Source organism: Toxotes jaculatrix, chromosome 24 (assembly GCF_017976425.1).
Source record: "Toxotes jaculatrix isolate fToxJac2 chromosome 24, fToxJac2.pri, whole genome shotgun sequence".
In the NCBI taxonomy this organism is placed as follows: Eukaryota; Metazoa; Chordata; class Actinopteri; family Toxotidae; genus Toxotes; species Toxotes jaculatrix.
Window position 1 is genome coordinate 3618645 of NC_054417.1, and position 20725 is coordinate 3639369.

Genomic DNA, 20725 nt, shown 5'->3' on the forward strand with positions numbered 1-20725 from the left:
AAAACACACAGAGATAAAATCAGTTTGCAACTCGTACCAAATGCTAAAAGTGTGATAAAATACACAAACTTCATGAGAAGTTGCTTAAATTAATGATCAGTGATACATGAATTGATTCCAGTATCAATCCACCTAGAGATTTTAAATCCCACTGAAATGACCTGAGTACTGTTGTAGTCAGTTATACTGTATGTCCACTACTCCCTCTCCTGGTTGACCTCACAGGTGTTGCCTTTATTCAAGTGTCTATGAGCTTTTTCAAGCCACAGTATGATTTTCTTTTATGAGTTCTGGGTCTTTGCTTTCCACGAGTATTGTGGCTAACAGATTATGTTGCACCACACACCATTTTCATGCTTATCTCATGACTGTGGTGTAGGAAGGCTTGGTCCAGTTTCATTTTTCACTTCTTCACAATGTATTGTGGTATTCATACCGCAGCCTTGAAACTCACACTTGTTACCACTCTAATTGTCTGTAGCCATAACGCAGACAACAACAACAACCACCAAAAAAAAGTCAGAGTTGACCTTTGATAACCCTGCATCGATTCAGATCTGTCTGTGCGCCTGCCTTTCTCTGTTGTAATTTTGGTGTTTGTCAGACCTTTTCTGCTTAAGTCCAGCGGAGGAACTAATCACCATAATGAGTCAGAGACAGGCGTGAAAGAAAGATTCACAGAGAAAAGTGACTCTTTTTCCATATTTCCAAGATTCACTGTGACGTGTTCATGAACAAGTGACATTTAAAGACAGGAAGAGAACATTATCACATCTGTTCCTGGTATTGTTGTGCTTGATAGGAGCCATGAATTTTGTATCTATATACAGAAAGGTATGCTTAGGCAGCTATAAAATACATATACTATATAAAGTATAAATATAAAGTCTTGACTCCTGGTGGTTAACATTTTTTTTAATTTATGATGTTTGGGATTTGCATCATCAGTTTCATACTTTGATGTTTGTTGAGTTGTTTATACTATATGGACGCTATACTTCAGGCTGCTTCACACTGTGGAAACAAATTACCTTCTGTTTATCTGTATTGTTCATAATGGACGTGCCTTAAATTCCTTAATGTGGGAAAATAATTTCTGGCCATTAAATAGCCATTAAATATTTAATTTTGACCAGTGCCGATTCTTCCTGCAATATATATATAATTTTAAGCCACTGGATGTTCTGAAAACAAGTTCTGGAAAGTTGCTGAAGTGCTTAGATTTAACGTCTAATGTTTTTTGGGAACGTGCTTCAAGAAAATAATGGAGAATCAAAGACGTCTGCCTGGGTAAGTTTGATGTAGTTAGTAAAACTAACTACAGCATTATACATTCTGTATAATGCTGTAGTTAGTTTTATATGTGCAGTATTTTTGGTGCTATTCTGTAAAATGAGTATCAGTCACAGAAAGTCTTAACCGAAAGTATGAAGTATGTGTGACTTCCTTTTTAAGACACTTCACCATCAATGTTTACCTTCTTTTTTCAGTATAGTTTACTGACTTCTGACAGTAGCACTGTTGTTTGGACTGTTCTGTTATTATGGGATATTGGAAACTGTGGTTAGCTCTTCTTCTTCCCCTGTCCTTGTTTTTGGATTCTGAAGGTACGGTACAGCAACATTTCATCAAACGCAGTTAATGCGGGTCAAGTCAGTTTTGCAGTCTGGTAAAATTACAAGTAGCCAGTACTTCTTTTCTTAGTTTTCTTGAAGTAGGCTTTTGTGGTTTAGTCAAAAAATAAAGCAAAGCAAACAACCAAGTACCTCAGTGATTTATATTATTTCCCCTGATTGCAGAAGCTGCTGTGAAAACCATTGGGAGAGAACAAGATGTCACTCAAGTATGCACCACCGCTACACTCCATATCATCACGTTGATAGTGTGTAAGATCAGCACAAAGAGGAGCAGGGGAGAAGAGTGCTATCTGCTGTATCAACATGGACATGACTTTGAGCACAAATGTGACTCCAGGTTCACGCTTATGGCGGAGAATCAGACAGTGTTCCTCCACCTGACCAGGTTAACACCAGAGGATAGTGGGAACTACACCTGTGAGTGTTCACATTTTTATGGAACAGACGCTCTTTATCTCAGTATCACTGTGGAAGGTAAATGTTTTTATTATTTACTGTTTTGCATTAGTCTCACACCTGTTTCCATTTGTCCCCTTCGCAGGACACATGAGACGCAGTGCTTATAATAGTGTTAAACACTTTTTTGTCCTCATTTTTCAGGAGATGAAGAGGCCAGCACTTCTCATGTGACAATGCTCAGTTTTACCACTGTCATTAGCAGAGTTACTGGATTTATCATTGTAACTGGCGTTGTCCTTGGACTCATCCTGAGAAAAAATCATTGCAGGTGAAAACTCGTACTTCATACTTTTAACGTAGGTAGATGGTTTTGAGGTTACTAAAGTAAGTGCTGTGTTTTAAAATTAATATTCAGATCTAGGGATGAGAGATTATGTATCAAGGAGAAGCCTTAATTTAAAGTTGTTGTTGTTTTTTTTTTTTGGACATTCCACTGATATCCACTTTAATATTTCTTCTTATTTCAGAGACCACACAAGGTCAGGACCACCTGGGTTATCTGTATGTGAAACCCGCTGCTCTTTGGTGAGAAATGTATTTTATTCTATGGTTTTACATCTTTCACCTTAGTAAGAAGCCACTTAATTGTGTGCAGTTTCATATACATTAAAGTTCTAGACATTGGGCTGCAATAAACTTTGCAGCAGTAGATGCATTTACTCAAAATCTCTGTGACCATCGATCGATTTAACAGAACTGTACGTAAGAAATCGCTGAGAGAAGAAAATACATTTAGTGGGAACTCCTTACACTTGCTTAGTTGCAGGTACCACAGGACTCATTTCAATTCCGCTTAAGCCTCGTCAGGAAGTCCCACCGCTCTCTGTCTATGGGGTGCTTGTTTATTTTGGTCATCACACCTTTTTAAAGTCAGCTCGGTTCAACAGAGAATAGTGTGAAAAATATTTCACACGTGGCATCCTTGGTTAAAATTGCAGAGAGGGGGCTGCTTCAGAGGTGCTGAGACATTTTAATGTAAAAGTAATTATGCTCTTCACCTTGTCTGCATGCATTATATTAGCAAAGTAGCCTCTAGGTGAATGTGGAAAGGAAAAATATACACAAAGGAATTTGAGGGTGAGCATAGAGGTTAGAGGAACTGAGTCGTAGGGAATAAGTGCAAAGCTCAGGTTTCGGTATGACTCCGCTTTGTCCTTACTGGAGTCAGAATGTTGCAGACTTTGTCAGCCTGATTTAATCACACTCATCGTGACATACTAAGAATTTAGGCAGCACTTTCTAATGTGGCGACATTTCTTAAAAGTTTTTCTTTTCTTCTGTAGTTGTTGTAAATGATGGTTTAATTAATGATACCTATTAATGTCATAACGCCTCATTGGACCAATACCAATACCAGTGAAGCTACTGTAAATTATTTATTGATTTTTAAACTTGAAGAGTACCCATATTAGAATCTCTGATATGTTTTTATAGGACAAAGATCACCCAGATAACACCTACACAAGCCTTGAGCAGCCACCAAGTGATCTCTACCAGACCTTAGTGCACCAATGACAATTGAGCAACTGCCCCATTCTGAACAGGAAATAGACGGAAGAGGCAAAACTGTGAAATCTATAGAAAATATCTAAAACAAGAGTCAAGACAACTGTACAGTTGGTCTCAGCCAAAACACTGACCAAACAAAGAAAGAAGATTTACTAAGAAACAGTTTCTCTTTGCTCTTTTACTCAGAATGTTTTTCTTTATTAAATCATTGCAGGAGTCACAAATATCAAGAAACGCCATGAAGTGTTAAACATGCTGTATCATATCTTTTTTTTTTTTTTTTTACAGTACATCATTACTCCTGCTTAGACAACACAAAATGAGTTTTTGTCTTGTCATTATTTCACTACTGTACATGTCATGTTGTTTGAAAATTCTTGAATGTTTGTGGATTAAACAGGCACAGTTTTCTACAATGAATGAATGACTGAATTAGTAAGCCTTTGAGCTCTCAGGCTTTGTTAGTGTTCATCAAGTTCTAGCGTGAGGTAAGTAGGTGTAGGAATATAGGACTATTTTAGCCTTCGCGATTAACACGATGCTTCCCAGCTGTTGTTGCGTGTTAACTTGAAAGTAAAAGCCTTTTAGAACACTTCACATCAGCTTATACTGCACCTAAAAAGGTGAGAGCTTTGAGGTTTTAATGTAGGCGGTAAAAGAACATTTCAGAGAGCTGTGTTGGTCGTCTTTTCAGATCAGTGATCTGCACTCTGCTTTCAACAGTTACACTTCTGTTCAGATCAATTGGCCAGTAGCGGGTATGTGTGTTGAGAACAGAGGTACTGTACAAAACTTTACTCCACACTACAACTTTACATTATGTAACATTTATTCTGGTTATATTTGATAGGAAGAGAAAGTCTGTACTCTGTATTCAAAGATGAATGCAACTCAAGGTTCACATTGCTAAACAAGAATCTTATTATATTTAACCAAAAGAGTTTCACACCAATGGACAGTGGGAAAAACTGATCAGAGAGGTTGAAATGACGTGTTTCAAGATATTTTCTGTGTGACAAAGTTCAGCAGATGGAGAATAGAGCACTTTTACTGGCATGAAGTTCATTGCTACACTTGTCATCACTATTTCTGTATTTGTTATGACACCTGAGATAATCTGTGTGAATCATGTCCTTAGGAAAGAAAATAAATCATCGCAGGTGAAAGATTTTTACTAAATGCTTTAAATTTGTAAAATAATACTTCATGTTTCTACAGTGTGTTGTAAAGTTGTGATGAAATGCTGTACTGCGACAGTACAGTGTTCAAATACTCTCTTTACAAATGAAAATATGGCTCAATTTTAACGAGTAGCATTTGTTTTCTGTTGTGTTTAAATCAGATGCCAGTTTTGAAATAGCTGCCACTTGTTTTTGATTTCTTTAAAACAGTGAAAATACTCTTGGTCTTTCATTTGTTCTGCAAATAGCTAAGGAGACTGCAATTCCCTCTGTAACAGTTTGAGGGATGCCCTGACTAACTCTGACATTCATTTAGCTCACAGAGAAAACACAAGATCAGGATCATGTGGATTAACCAGATCAGAAACACCCTGGCTTTTGGTAAGCACTACATAATTCTGTTTTATACTTATCCTCAATATTACACATGTAATCCCATTTACAAATATGTTTTGTTTTATTTCATTTCATTTCTAAAATGCTTGTAGAACTTGCACTGTTGAAAAGGAAATAACTTAAGGTCATCAGCCAGTTTGTATGTGTAGTCTGTAAAATTGTTTTGTGTCTTTCCTGGAACCTGTGATCTCTAATGTCTAATTAATAACTTTCAGAGACCTCAAAGCCAACCACGTGTCCACAGGGTCAAATGTGCCTGAATGGAGCGATTTCCCCAAACAAGACTGTGGAGGTTGTCATGAAGTCCTTCAGATGAAGTTATAAATGAATGTGAGTGCTTCTTGTTTTTATACACATTCCTCACTCTTTCTGCGTTAACATGAAAGCACAAGTAGTAATGTCTTGCACTTCCTCTTTAGAGGACCTCACACTGACTCGCTGTGAGAGCAGAGAGTTTGAGGTTTAGGAAGCTGAAGAACAGTGCAAAGGGGTGTGTCTGTCCTCGAGCCGACAGTGAACTGCAAAGTAAGTGTTCACGGTGCACTGCCAGCAGCAGTTGCACTGTTGCTTAGTTGTTTTGACCAGTATGGGTCGATGGAAACTGTGGTTTGTTCTGCTTCTGCTGCCAATTTCTTGTATCGACACCGAAGGTACTGTACAGAAACTACTTTGTATGTTTAACTTGTACCAGACATTGTTTTCTGTTCAAGCTTCTGTCTTTGGTTTAAAAGCAAAAACTGAATTTGCTTCTTCTGTGAAAATATTGTTTGTCATACATTGAAAGGATCATACATTCAGTAAGTGCTAACTCATTGACTGTTTCACATGATACTGATTTTTGATGTCAATTGATTGATTGCAGAGACACAACAGCAACTTGTGAAAATCACTGGGAAAGAACCATATGAGACTCCAGTATGCACCAATGATACACACAATAGCATCGTAATTATAGTGTGTGCGATCAGAACAGAGAGACACTGGACAGACAACTGTCAACTACTGTATAGATTTGACCAAGGCTTTGAGAACAAATGTGACTCCAGGTTCAAACTTATGTCAGAGAATCAGACTGGAGTCCTTCATCTGACCAGATTAACATCAGAAGACAGTGGGAACTACACCTGTCAGTGTTCACATGCTTTGGGAACACACGTACAGTCTTTCAACATAACTGTGGAAGGTAAATGATTATTTTATTTTATAACTTTTGTGTTTAATACTGTATTTCTCTGCTCTCTGGTTATTTCCCAGTATGTGATAACGTGATTATGAATATCGATGTCAGTAATCAAACCTGCTTTATTTCACTGTGTAAATACAAGTGATATATAATATGGTACTGTGGATGAGAGAGAGCCAGCTCTTAATGTTCCTTTTAGAACAGTGAGTGAAAACCAGTGCTACTTTTCTAACATGTGTTTTCTTTTTTAAACCAATATCTAAGGAGATGAAAACGACGAAGGTTCTGCAGAAATATCTTTCCCCTTTGTTGAAATTATAACTGCTGTAACTGTATTCATCATTATAACTGGTGCCATCCTGGGATTTACTTACAGAAAAAATCACCACAAGTAAGAGACTAATATAGTGCTGATAAAAAAATAATCTTTATCAAAGCATAATTGCTTTAACTGCTGCACCATTTCTCTCCATTATTATTTCTATTTAATGTAATTCTGTTTTTGGGAAAGGCACACAGTATGTAGGTAAAACTATGTTTGTATACATTTGAGTGTCTTTGTGAATGTATCATATTTTTATAAATATTGTATTTTTCATAATACAACTTTTATTCCTACAAATTAAACACTGTCAGAATGCAGAGCAATCAATTAATGAGATTTTCTTTCTTGTTGTTTTCCCGACAGAAGACAAATAGAACCCATGACCAGAGATCCAAACATGGTACTGTACAGCACAGATGTTTTACACACTGTTTTTTTTTCTCTGCCAATTAATTTCACTTCACAAACATTTTTTAAACTGTTTTTCTGCAGGAACCAGGAGACGTTGAGCCGTACAGCACCTTCATACAGAGAGAGAATGGCCTTTATTCAGTTGCCACAGTCCACTGGAAGACATAAACCTCTAAAACTAATAATTCTGATGTGTTTGCCTGAAATTCTTTTGTACAGATTTAATTATACAATATCTACTTCCATGTGATGCATGTTTTCCTATTGAATAATAAGTGAAACAGGGCCTCCTGTCTATAAGGTAACCATTTTGCTTTGCCAGATATTTCACTTATTCATTTACTGTCGGTTTTAAAATGTTAAATTTACAAATGGAAATTTAATGTTTTAAAAGGCATGAGAACGTCATAGTGTATAAAAATATGATGAAGAGAACACATTAATTATCTAATAAATTAATGGTTAAAGCAAGTTTTACTCTTCTTCTTTTCATGTGTTCATGTGTCACCTGCTGTTCTGTTTGTATCTTCAAAGCTATAATAATTAGATATTTATGTGTTCATATGTTTTAGATGATATTTAAACATCTTGCATATTTTCTTGTGGCATATTGAGGATTTCACTCTAAACCAGTATGCAAAAATATATGATCAGTGATGTACTCAGGGGCTGTTTGGTGTAGTTTGGCGAAGCTGTAGTTAATCAGGTGTCAGCTTGGCCTGACACCTAGCATCTCATGTTACTGCAGGAACTTCCTGTCCTCACCCACATCTACCTTGAGGCTTTGTCTGCTGTCTCCGTGACGTTAAAGATGTCTTATACCTCCTTCACACTTCAGTGGTCTCCAGCGTGCAGCTTTAAAGAGAGACCCAGCGATGGGGTAGAAGAGTTGCTGTGCTAATTCTGAAATGAAACCCTTATGCATGGTGCTATGTATTCTGTATGTATTAAGACCTTTAATATTTGTGTTTTCAGAATTATTGAGCTAACAAATATACCTCAGTAAAGAGCACGAGATTGCTAAATGGGCTCAGTTTCAATTGTTATTGCACAGCAACCTTTTCCCAGATCATCTAAATTATGGCAACCCATCATTTCACTGTGCATATTGAGAAAAAAAATGTATTTAACAAATAAATCTTTGAATCATGATGCATTAAAACAAACTAAAAAAAAACTGCTACATTAAGACAAAAAAAAATCTGAATTTTAATTGTTTTCTTGTCAGATTATTTTGCTCTGTGTGAGTTGTTCTATACAACAACCAAATAATATGACAAGAAGAAAATGGCTGAAGCAATTTGAATGTTAAGCACAAATTTAAGTTAAAGTAAAGGTCAAAGTTTTTCATTGAAATGTGGTGATCATGAGGTGATGCTTGGACATTGATCTCTGTCTCCTTCTTTCTTATGTTTAGGCTGAAGTGTCCTGCAGGACGTGAAGCTCAACATCAGACTGACATCTGCAACCACCACTGCTATTAACACCCACACTGTCAGCACAGGTTTTTGAGTGCTCACGTATGAGCTTTGCAAGTTAGTGTTTGCCCTCCCCCCTTCAGTACAGCATCGTGTGTACTGACAGCAGTACTCGTTTAACTCCTCTGACCTAGTGGATCAAAGGAAACTGTGCTTTGTTCTTCTTCTTCCTCCGTGTTTGTGTTTTGACGGTGAAGATAACGGCACAAAATCTTTTAATCACACACATTTTCTGAGGTTTGGTAGAATCACATCATCCTGTCTTTGAGTTTTTAAATAGTGTTGCCCACTATTTACTTTATCCTGTTCATTATTGTGCTGTAAGAAATACAAATGCTCATGTAATTTTATAGTCCCTCGAAGACTGTTTCCACCGTTACCCTTACCACCAAGTTATCTCTCTGATAGTATGTAAAATCAGCAGATGAGCAGTGGAGAGGAGTGTTTGAGGTTTCAGTAGTCAGAGAACAGTGCAAACAGCCAGTGTGGGTGGATGGATCCTTTTTTTACACTGCTTCTGCCACTAAGTGTGTGGTTTGACAGTGAAACTGGTTACCACAATGTAAAAATTACAAGTCATTATTCTCTAATCATATTTGGTTTAAAGAGGGCTGCTAAACTAATTTGATTTAATGCTCACCAAGTGCATAAATAGAGCCAGTGCTACTGCAAACTTATTGTTTTCCTCAATGATTGTGATTAATTAGAATTTTAAAAAGTGTCTTAAAAAGTTTAGTTAGCAAAGTCTGACAGCTGGAATCTCCCTGTCACATTCATCGAGATGCTGGATCAAACTGTTGTTTTGAAAGGCCTTTAAACTGTATGAGGAGAAGAGTCTGGCTCCCTTCAGGGTTATTGGACATTATATTACATTAGATTTTTATGCAAGCACTTTTCATTGTTGTTGCTCAAAACATTATGTCAGTCACATGAACTCAGCCACTGTCTGTAGAATTCAGCATCTTGTCTGTTAAGCATTGGCAGATTAACAAGCCTCAGTTTCTAACCACTTCTGAAACTGTCATCACTTTGTCACTTATCGTTGTGTCAAATTATAACAGTGCTGTGTGAAGACAACATCACATAGGTTTTATTGTGAAAGAGGTGAGGGACATAAATTCCCACGAGCTGCTTAGATCACGCTGCTTTCTGTTTACACTCTAAGCTCAGGCCTCTAAAAATGTGATGACCACAAAAGCAAACATCTCGTTACGTGATGTTCGACTCTCACTGGCCACACAAATTGTGGAAGATCAGTGGAGGCAGTTGACTTTAGACCTTAAGAAACATGACAATTTTGTATCTTTAATTTTCATCAGACAGGACAGTTGCAGTTGTTGAACAGTCCCTGAGATATTCCAAACCTTTATTTATTCACTTGCTCGCTGCTTTACCTTTGCAGAGTCTTAATGTGAAAGCAGAAGCAGTCCTATAAAAGCACTTCCTTTAAAGTTCACTTCACATCACACCCCTGGATGAGTTGGAGGTTTAGGAAGCTAGAGAACAGTCTGCATGATGTTTTAACTGCAAACCTTAACTCACTATAATGCCCTGATTTTATTTTTTGCTTTTCCATCTACTGTTAATGCAACATCCAACATACACCTAGACAGAAATCTTTTTTTTTTTCAGTATTATTATTATTAGTAGTAGTAGTACTATTAGTATTAGTATTATTATTATTGTTGTTGTACTGTTGTATTGTTGTACATTTTCTGTTTTGGGTTGTTGATTACATGACTCAGAGTCTGGCAGAGACAGAAAGTTTGTGTGGAACTGACCTTAAGAATTACCTTTAGGTCATCAGCCAGTTTGTATGTCTGTAAAATTGTTTTGTGTCTTTCCTGGAACCTATGATGTCTAATGTCTTTTAATAACTTAATAACAGAGACCTCAAAGCCAACCACGTGTCCACAGGGCCAAATGTGCCTGAATGGACTCTCTTGAAATTGTTCTTGCGATTTCCCCAAACAAGACTGTGGAGGTTGTCATGAAGTCCTTCAGATGAAGTTATAAATTAATGTGAGTGCTTCTTGTTTTTATGCACATTCCTCACTCTTTCTGCGTTAACATGAAAGCACAAGCAGTAATGTCTCGCACTTCCTCTTTAGAGGACCTCACACTGACTCGCTGTGAGAGCAGAGAGTTTGAGGTTTAGGAAGCTGAAGAACAGTGCAAAGGGGTGTGTCTGTCCTCGAGCCAACAGTGAACTGTAAAGTAAGTGTTCACGGTGCACTGCCAGCAGCAGTTGCACTGTTGCTTACTTGTGTTGACCAGTATGGGTCGATGGAAACTGTGGTTTGTTCTGCTTCTGCTGCCAATTTCTTGTATCGACACCGAAGGTACTGTACAGAAACTACTTTGTATGTTTAACTTGTACCAGACATTGTTTTCTGTTCAAGCTTCTGTCTTTGGTTTAAAAGCAAAAACTGAATTTACTTCCTCTGTGAAAATATTGTTTGTCATACATTGAAAGGATCATACATTCAGTAAGTGCTAACTCATTGACTGTTTCACATGATACTGATTTTTGATGTCAATTAATTGATTGCAGAGACACAACAGCAACTTGTGAAAATCACTGGGAAAGAACCATATGAGACTCCAGTATGCACCAATGATACACACAATAGCATCGTAATTATAGTGCGTGCGATCAGAACAGAGAGACACTGGACAGACGACTGTCTTCTACAGTATAGATTTGACCAAGGCTTTGAGAACAAATGTGACTCCAGGTTCAAACTTGTGTCAGAGAATCAGACTGGAGTCCTTCATCTGACCAGATTAACACCAGAAGACAGTGGGAACTACACCTGTCAGTGTTCACGTGCTTTTGGAACATACATACAGTCTTTCAACATAACTGTGGAAGGTAAATGATTATTTTATTTTATAACTTTTGTGTTTAATACGGTATTTCTCTGCTCTCTGGTTATTTCCCAGTATGTGATAACATGATTATGAATATCGATGTCAGTAATCAAACCTGCTTTATTTCACTGTGTAAATGCAAGTGTAGTGTAATGAAACCAGCAAAGCCAGGTACAAAGTAAACTTATGACAGTGATATTATAGAACATAGTACTCTGGATAACAGAGAGGCGTATTTAAATGTTCTTTTACACTAGAGTGAAAACCAGTGCTACTTTTCTAACATGTATTTTTTTTCTATTTCTTTTTTAAACCAATGGAGACCAAAGGATAACCAAAGGAGATGAAAACGACGAAGGTTCTGCAGAAATATCTTTCCTCTTTGTTGAAATTATAACTGCTGTAACTGTATTCATCATTATAACCTGTGCCATCCTGGGATTTACTTACAGACAAATTCATCATAGGTAAGAGACTAATATAATATAATCTTTATTAAAGCCTAATAGCTTTAACTGCTGCATCATTAACACTTCAGGTTATTTCTTTAACTTATTATTTCTGTTTAATGTAATTCTGTTTATCTTGCCTTGAGTTTCTAGGAGAGGTCTTTGTACCACTCCTGCACACACTCTTTTTTACTTTAGATTCATGTAACTCTGAGCACACAGAATGTGGGTAAAAATATGTTTGTGTATATGTAAATGGCTTGGTGAAAATATCCGTTTTTTTTTTTTATTATTCAACTTTTATTCCTACAAATGAAACACTGTCAGAATGCAGAGCAATTAAAGAATTAATGAGATTTTCTTTCTCATTGTTTTCCCGACAGAAAACAAATAGAACCGATGACCAGAGATCCAAACATGGTACTGTACAGCACAAATGTTTTACACACTGTTCTTTTTGTCTGCCAATTAATTTTTTTAACTGAGTGTTTTTTTGCAGGAACCAGGAGACGTTGAGCTGATCAGACCCTTCATACAGAAAGAGAAAGGCCTTTATTCAGTTGCCATAATGCACAAAACCACTAAAACTAAAGGCATGAGGGCGTCATGGTGAATAAAAATATGATGACGAGAACACAATAATTATCTAATAAATTAATGGTTAAATCTTCTTTTCTCTTTTTCTTTTCATGTGTTCATGTGTCATCTGCTCTGTTTTAGATGACATTTAAACATCTTGCATATTTTCTTGTTGCATATTCCTGATCAGTGATGTACTCAGGGGCCGTCTGGTGTTTCTGGTCTTTATAACATTGGATGCTCTCGCTCAGACAGAAGCTGTAGTTAATCAGGTGTCAGCTTGGCCTGACACCTAGCATCTCAGTTTACTGCAGGAACTTCCTGTCCTCACCCACATCTACCTTGAGACTTTGTCTGCTGTCTCCATGACGTTAAAGATGTTTTTTACCTCCTTCCTTTTTTTCGTGTCACATATTATTTGTGTGAGTTGTTCTATACAACAACCAAATAATATGACAAGTAGAATGAAAATGGCTGAAGCAATTTGAATGGTAAGCACAAATTTAAGTTAAAGTTGAGGTTAAAGTTTTTCTTTGAAGCGTGCTGATCATGAGGTGATGCTTGGACATTGATCTCTGTCTCCTTCTTTCTTTGTATTTAGACTGAAGTGTCCTGCAGGACGTGAAGCTCAACATCAGACTGACATCTGCAACCACCACTGCTATTAACACCCACACAGGTTTTTGAGTGCTCACGTATGAGCTTTGCAAGTTAGTGTTTGCCCTCCCCCCTTCAGTACAGCATCATGTGTACTGACAGCAGTACTCGTTTAACTCCTGTGAAAGCAGAGAACGGTGTGTCTGTCCTCCTCCCTTTAGTACAATAGGCTGTACACTACTGGCAGCAGTTTATTCTTGACCAGCATGGGTGGATGGACTGTGTTCTTTGTTCTGGTTCTGCCTCTATCCGTGTGTTTTGACAGGTACTGTGCAGAAACTACTTTTCATACTGTCTTTGGCCTAAAGAGGGCAACTCAACGGATGTCTAATTTTAAAAATGCAAGTGCTGACCTACTATGTTTCTTCTTGATTGTTATTGATTGACCGCAGTGACTCTTGAGAAAATGTGCAGAGCTTTGTTCTGCTACTGCTAATCCAGGTTTTAATTGTCATTGTAGCGGAGGGATGATGTGATAACTGCAAACCTTAACTCACTATAATGCGCCGACTTTAGTTTTTGCCACTTCTCTATTTGTGACAACTTTTGCAATTTGTTGAAAATTTATATTAATAACTGTCTTGAGTCTGCATGTGGACAGTATAACAGAGTCCTCAGATGACAACCAGATGTCACTATGTGCCAATGAAGCACAGCTTAGGTGTAGTTTGTAAGATCATAACAGAGGAACAGGGAACAACATTGCCACCTGCTGTACATGTATGAGAATCACATTCTTTCCATGTTTTTCAGCACCAGGTGGGAGTGGAAACTACCTAAATGTACCTGTGAAAGGTAGGTATTTAATACAACTGGATGTTTTCATTCACCTACTGCAAAACTGCAAAATCATGATGACTTCAGTAGCAAAACAAACTATGGGCTTTTTGCTTTCTATCTTTAGTGATTCATGAACCTTTACCAGTCTGAGTGGAGCTTTTCTTGGATGCATTCTGTCAAAAATCATCATGGGTGAGAAATTTCTTTCTTTTAATTTCCTTGGGTTCTTTTGTTGCAAAGTAAGAGAAAGATGTGCTTTCATTTTCATCAACACTGACACAGAAGTCTTTTGTTGTTGTTGTTGTTTTCTGCCTGGTGTTCCCCTGCAAGCTTTAACCATCCTTTTTATTTACAGAGGAACTAATACTAGGTCAAGAGGGAGGGATGTGAAACCCCTGCTGTTTGGTGAGAGGAATACACTTCTGTCCTTCACTCATAAAAGGTATGCATATAATGTGATTGACATGATCTATTTTGGGTCGTTGTTTACATGACAGGCCAGTTCCAGTAGATATTATTAAGGGTCAAGAGAACTGATTCCCTCAGCATGACAAAGGGAGATGTTAAGGGAAATCAGTCAGCTGTCCTGGCCGCAGTGGCAGAGTCAGCATGCTTCTGCAAAGTAAGCGTGTTTCATCTGCATTCAGTCAAGCACTGAACACAGCACTAATGTAAGACGGAATAAAGATTATTTTCTGTAGGTGTAAACTTAATTGCAATACACCTGCTATCATCCTGGTCAGTACTGTCCGTCTCACCATTCATGTTGTGTACTCCTGCATGTGGGTCCTGGGTTCCTGTGTCCCTGTTCTGTATCTTCACAGTAAACAGCTTTTATGATCCTTGTTTTGTTTGTGTCCTAAAGTTTTGTCTTGTTCACGTGACATCAGTCTTTTTTGATGACTCATGTCTTGATGACAAATGTCCCTAAACAACATGTTTACTTAAAAGTGAAAAAGTCCTGTAGTTTTTCCCTAAACCTAACCAAAGCTTTACCACAGTACAGTCACATCTTGAAAGAGGTAGTTGTTTATTTTTCACTTAGGTTGGAAGACTTGTTGGACAGCACAGCTTAATGCCTACAGCAGAACAGAGCTGAATGATAGCCAAACATCATTTAACTTGAATACTGGGCTTCCATACAAATGCTCGCCCAACTACAGGCGTGCTTTACTGCGTATCAACCTGCGTCCAGCCTCTGTAAAATGACAGATCACACAGAAACTCATTCGAACCTTCAATCCTTTCTTCTAGACACACCGATACTCTGAAATCAGAAAAACTTAACTTTACAAACAGGAAAACTGAAGTTGTTTTTCAAAGAACTAGCAGACTGTAACTATCGACAAATGGTGCCAAGAGATAAGTTTGAAAATGAGAGGAGTAGCCCCTGTGACTGAAATACTGCATACTTTATGATCTAATCTGGATTATAGGGTTAGAGCTTTAATATTAGCACATAGTAATATTACCACAAACCACTGGCACCTGGCACGTTGCAGGTGTCAGGTGACAGGTAGCACAGGGGATTCCCACGTGTAATTTTAATTTAGAATTTTTTTTTTTTTCAAAATGCTGTAGAAGAGTCTTTGATAGTCACCAAACACAAGAATCTTGCACAATATCTCTAATGAAATACTTATATTTAAAAAACTAAAAACTCCTGCATTACATGATGTATTACATACTGCAGTCCATCTGTAACAAACCTTCCTGATTCGTGCGTGTATGTGGGTTTGGTAACGTAAGTTAATACAATATTGAAAATGAAAATGATCATTTTGGATTGAGGTTCTTTCCTAGAGGAAATATACAGTAACTTCCCCTCAGAGCTAGGTAGTAAACAGGATTTCACAAAAGACTTCACTGTTTGAGATGAGTGATCGTTTACTGGACAGCAAACCTCCGGAGGCATGATGCGATTTGCACTGTTAGTACATGATCCTGCTCTCATGTCATTCAGTGACATATGCAGTGAACAATGTCCTTCTAACAATAAGCACAGTGATCACATAGGACACCAGCAATAATGTGCCCTTTATCAGTTCCTGAACAGTCACAGGGTGTTAAACAGTTTCAGGCTTGCTTGTTTATTGTTCCTGGGAATCTGGTTTAAATGCTCAGGACAGAGGGGATATTGTCATGCACGGTTATGGTAAATTAGGAGGGTTACTAAGCATGACTTCATCAAACATGAGGGAGAGCGATTGTGACATTTTTATTATGAAGTGAAACTAGGTTTACCAAGAATTGAATCCACCTGAGCCTTAACTAAAGGCTATGATGAAACATCTGTGAAAATACACCAAATATTTACTACTCAATATTTAACATCTTGCTAGACGGACGTCTACACGCACCTAGAGTATTCTCTTCAGTTTGGACTTTCCCACTACACACTGGGGGATCAGATCCAACCCATCACATGAGCATGAAATCAGATCTGTTGAGGCTGCAGCATGGTAAATAGCACGAGTATGATCGCATGTACACGGTCATGTATTCCCGCAGGCAGTGGGGGTGTCAAAAACCTCAAACCACCACCAGAGACTCAGAATCAGAAATCACTTCTCCTTCTGGGGTTTTTCTAACCACTTGAGATTACTGGAGTTGTTGTAAATACAGTGCAGAAGTACAGTAAGCATGCAATTTACTGGACTTTACAGTAGTAACGTTGACACAGAGAAAAGGGTGTTAATAATCAGTATTACGTCAGGCAAGTCGTTAGACCACTGGGACATTTCAGTGAAATAGTATTACAGTGTATCTGAAATGACAGTGCACTGTTATCTACTGCAGTCTCTGTATTTAAATTCAGTGCTAAAATAATGGTCCTGTTATCATATTTTAAAAAATCAATAAGAATATATTTTAAAGCTTTAAAGTATTTATTGAATCACAAATTGTTAGATATTGTATTTACTGTGCTCAGCCATAGATTATAAGCTCAGAAACCCCCCCCCCCCCCCCCCCCCCCCACACACACACACACACCCACACCCTACCCCGACCTTCCCCCACCCTCCCATGCTCTCTTACTTTCAATTTCGACACTGCCTTAAATAAAAGTGTGCTCAGATGAAAATACTGAAAGTGTTCAGTGCAGTGATATCAGAGAGGAAGAAAATGTTGCACTCTCTCATTTTTACTTGCTTGCTGCTTAAAGGTAAGTGACAGTCGAACCTGTTCTACATTCAATGTAGTTTTTTTTATTATAGAAAAGAGTTTATCCTTTTCTGTAGTCAGATATTATGAAGCCTATATTAAATCTATGTTATTTATTATTATTTAGCACAATTTAAAACAGAATTTGTTTAAAGGGCTTGGAAGGATATTGGTTTTTATTTGAAAATCCACAAATCAAATTATCAGTCTTTTATTTATTAGTCATATATAACTGAAATGTATTACTTTTTTAAAAAATATTTGACTTGTTTGTAAATACTACCATTCTTCTGTTTTAATTTTTAGCCTCAGCCTCACACATAAGTGGATATGGAAATACGACAGCTGACTATGGCGGGGAGGCGCATTACAGGTGTGCAGTGGCTATCCCAACAGGTGCGGTTTTATTATGGTGCAACTGTTTCATTATTCTTTTTCTAATGATCTGCACTCTTTGGTGTTTATTGTTGTACCCTAAGTCATTCAGTTCTGGTTTGAATTGATTTCTGATGTTTTTACCGAGTTTTACTGATTTGAGCATTTGGCTTCCCAAAAGGCGTGCTGCAAGTCACATGGCAGAGGCTTTTTAAAGACGAGTCAATCGAGAACTTGGCAACCTACAGCAAGCGTTTTGGTCAGCAAGTAAATGAGCCTTACCGTGGAAAAGTGATCTTCACAGAAGCGTCCCTCAACTCAACATCCATCACTTTAAAGAATGTATCATGGGAAGATGAAAGCTGCTACATCTGCTCATTCAATGTGTATCCTGATGGGTCCAAAAGAAAGCAGACTTGTCTCACGGTGAAAGGTAAACTGCAGCAGTTTCATACATATGGATGGACATAAAAAGAAAATTACTGTCATCATGTTAAAAAATTCTGACAACTTGAAGTGATCAAATTGTGAAGTCTGACATTCAAGTTTCAATTTTCCATAAAGGAATATCCGCGGATAACGCAATATATGCTATCAGAAGTGGACCTGAGAAAGAAGACAAGGAGGTTGAGTTTAGCTGCACTGCTACAGGTAAACCAGCTCCAACCATTGAATGGGAAATTTCACCTGGCACCACTCAACTAGACCAATCACAGACTGCTACAGTAATGAACAGTGACCAAACATTTACCACCAGTCACAATATCACCCTGCAAGTGCCTCCGGACTGGAATGGACATGTGTATTGTCTGCTGAACAAAGGAATGAGGGGACACAGGAAGAAGGAGATCCTTTTTTCTTCAGGTTCTGGTCCTCCTCCGAAGAAGGATGGTATGTATATCAGTCAGTTTGTTTACTGTTTTACTAGCAGGTGTAGTAATGTAGCCGTAGTGTGGGTTTACACAGTTTGTACCTCAAACCAGTCTCCAGTTCTTTCGTAAGCCTGTCTGGGGAGTTCCAGTCCCATTCTAGTGTATGAAGGATCAATTTCCCAGATCATTCCCGGCAGTGAGCATTGCTGCAAACTATTCTTACCGACAGGAAGTCAGTGTTTAACAGTGGAATGAAGGGGGCAGTCATAAGATACGTTCTCTAGAGAATGACACACCTGGGGAGTCCCAGTGCCAAACTCGTTCTATTGTACTGGGAATCAAGAAGATTACCAGTTATTCTCACTGACTGGATATAATGTCATACATCCACCTGACTTTCCACAGTGTGTCTACCTGTTGTAAAAGCAAGTTTATAATGGGCACATTTGGTTTTAATGTGCCACTTAGCATACTAATGCTGACTCCTATCAGAGTTTGCTTAATAGCTCAAACTTATCTATGACTAATTTCACTGTTTTTCACTTAAGCAACCAAACCCCTGAGACATCATTATTATGAGCTGTCCAGTTACATTGTGACTCACACCAGTGGCATGAATGTCCCTTTGGTCACTGAACCAGGAACTCAGCAAAATCCTTGAAGTCCATTTCGTGTAATAGTCATAACCTAAAGTAATCAGTCACTGTTGTCCCCCTGAGTCCGCTGGGCGGTGACTCATGTAATTACTTTCACTTTCATCTCTGATTAAATGTCATGATGAAGAAAAAACCCAACCCATCGGTATCTGGCTCATGACACAGATAAGATTAGGGAAGTTAGGTTTCAATATTTAAGGTAAGAGCGCTGCGGTGACATTTTCCCTCCTTCCTTTTTTGAGGAAATGTTGCCTGATTCCTGTACTGAACCTGTCTGACCATGTGCTCTCTCTCTCTCTCTCTCTCTCTCTCTCTCTCTCTCTCTCTCTCTCTCTCTCTCTCTCTCTCTCTCTCTGGGGACAGGACTGTCACCACCAGTGCTCGCAGTTATGATTACTGTTCTGCTGATTTCCTGCTGTTTCGCTGTTGCTGCTGTAATAATGAGGAGAAGAGGGTAAGATATTTTACACTGTGTAAGACATTTGCTTGACTATAAATGTACAGTAGTATAATTGGGCCAATATTGTCAACAGTGCTCTGCCCACAGTATAATAAATTCTGTTTCTCTCTCTCTCTCTTGCAGGTTAAAGCCTAAAATGAAAGTGAAATATGAAGTTGAGGAAGGTTTGGCCTGTGAACAAACATCTTAGACTATTGTACCTATAGACATTCAAGCATGCAAGCATTAAAAAATCTGTTTTTGTATCTAAACGTTAGAGATGTAACAGTGAATTAAGCTAAAAGCTGACATCCAAGAGCCATTTCCAGAGACGACTACCTGTCAGATGTTCATTTCTTTTAAACAGCTGAACTTAGCACTTTAACTTTATTGATGGATGTTCCAGCACAATGGTTGTTGAGACTGTGCAGAAGCTAAAAATGTAGAAATCATTAGCAATGTTTAGGATTTTACGAGAGTTACCTCAAAGTAACTGTGAGTTAAAAGCTTGGTAGGCAGACCACTTTATAGTTTACACAGAGTCCATTATATGCAGTGCAATAAAAACAGAAGAGTTGCTTTAAGCAAATCTAACCAGATTACAGGCGTAACAGGTGGATGTGTTTTGGTGACAGCATGAATGTCACAGACTGATGCTACAGCGCCATCAAGTGTTCAGAGTGGAGAAAAGGAAAAGGGGGAAAGGTTTTAAATTCAGAAGAGAGATTCAGGAGATTTTGTTTATTTATTTTCTGAATTTTTAAAAATCAGAAAAAAAGAGGGTATTTAGGATATTTATATCTCTGCCTATGAAGTTTAAATCAGACATGATATATCCAATAATATATTATTTTCTGGACATTGTTTCCTAGCTGTGTTGTTTATTGCACTTTTCTTGCTGTTTTGCACATTCAGTGTTTGTGTTTAAATCACGTGATTTATTGCTTACACAAATACACACAGGGTACTAAACATAGACCCACCCTTACACATGACTAAAATACACATTTACTGTATGGTTGTGATTGTGGTATATACACTGCTAAAGCTATGTGGGTTAGCACTGTGGCTTTGCATTGACGTGCTGTCCAGTATGTGAAACACTGGTTAATCAACCTGTGGTGTTAATGTTCGTAGAGTTGCTTCATAGCTTCTACTGATCAGCTCTTTTATTTAATATGTTTTCAGAAATGTTTTATTATTTGTCCATTTATTTATTGTTGTTCACATAATTAAAATATGATGTTTTAATGTTTTAGTGATTTCACTTGTGCAGTGTTGTTGTTGCTCTGGATTATGT

The 20725-nt window shown here is 37.8% G+C and overlaps 2 protein-coding genes across 13 annotated transcripts; both read left to right on the forward strand.

Moving 5' to 3' along the window:
* Window positions 1-313: 313 nt before the first annotated feature.
* LOC121178203 lies at window positions 314-7556 on the forward strand. 3 transcript variants are annotated; one of them, XR_005893503.1, is made up of 11 exons: window positions 314-1607; window positions 1800-2111; window positions 2238-2364; window positions 2564-2621; window positions 3531-5167; window positions 5398-5512; window positions 5602-5707; window positions 6045-6365; window positions 6630-6756; window positions 7054-7090; window positions 7183-7556. XR_005893503.1 is itself a non-coding variant. In XM_041032756.1 (5 exons), the coding sequence occupies exons 1-5, from the start codon at window positions 5769-5771 to the stop codon at window positions 7267-7269; spliced, it is 636 nt and encodes a 211-aa protein (XP_040888690.1). In that variant the 5' UTR covers window positions 5712-5768; the 3' UTR covers window positions 7270-7556. The 3 variants fall into 3 exon arrangements, 1 of the variants encoding a protein (XP_040888690.1); XR_005893504.1 differs by having other exon boundaries at window positions 314-2111; XM_041032756.1 differs by lacking the exons at window positions 314-1607; window positions 1800-2111; window positions 2238-2364; ... (2 more) ...; window positions 5398-5512; window positions 5602-5707 and adding an exon at window positions 5712-5832.
* A 2948-nt stretch (window positions 7557-10504) lies between these two features.
* Window positions 10505-20681, forward strand: LOC121178201 (OX-2 membrane glycoprotein-like). 10 transcript variants are annotated; one of them, XM_041032747.1, is made up of 14 exons: window positions 10505-10601; window positions 10691-10796; window positions 11134-11454; window positions 11776-11920; window positions 12286-12322; window positions 12402-13479; window positions 13892-13933; window positions 14043-14110; window positions 14274-14323; window positions 17390-17479; window positions 17640-17891; window positions 18023-18349; window positions 19350-19440; window positions 19570-20681. In XM_041032747.1, the coding sequence occupies exons 8-14, from the start codon at window positions 14049-14051 to the stop codon at window positions 19634-19636; spliced, it is 939 nt and encodes a 312-aa protein (XP_040888681.1). In that variant the 5' UTR covers window positions 10505-10601; window positions 10691-10796; window positions 11134-11454; window positions 11776-11920; window positions 12286-12322; window positions 12402-13479; window positions 13892-13933; window positions 14043-14048; the 3' UTR covers window positions 19637-20681. The 10 variants fall into 10 exon arrangements, with proteins under 10 accessions (XP_040888681.1, XP_040888683.1, XP_040888685.1 ...); XM_041032749.1 differs by having other exon boundaries at window positions 13898-13933; XM_041032751.1 differs by having other exon boundaries at window positions 12402-13403.
* The last annotated feature ends 44 nt before the right edge of the window (window positions 20682-20725 follow it).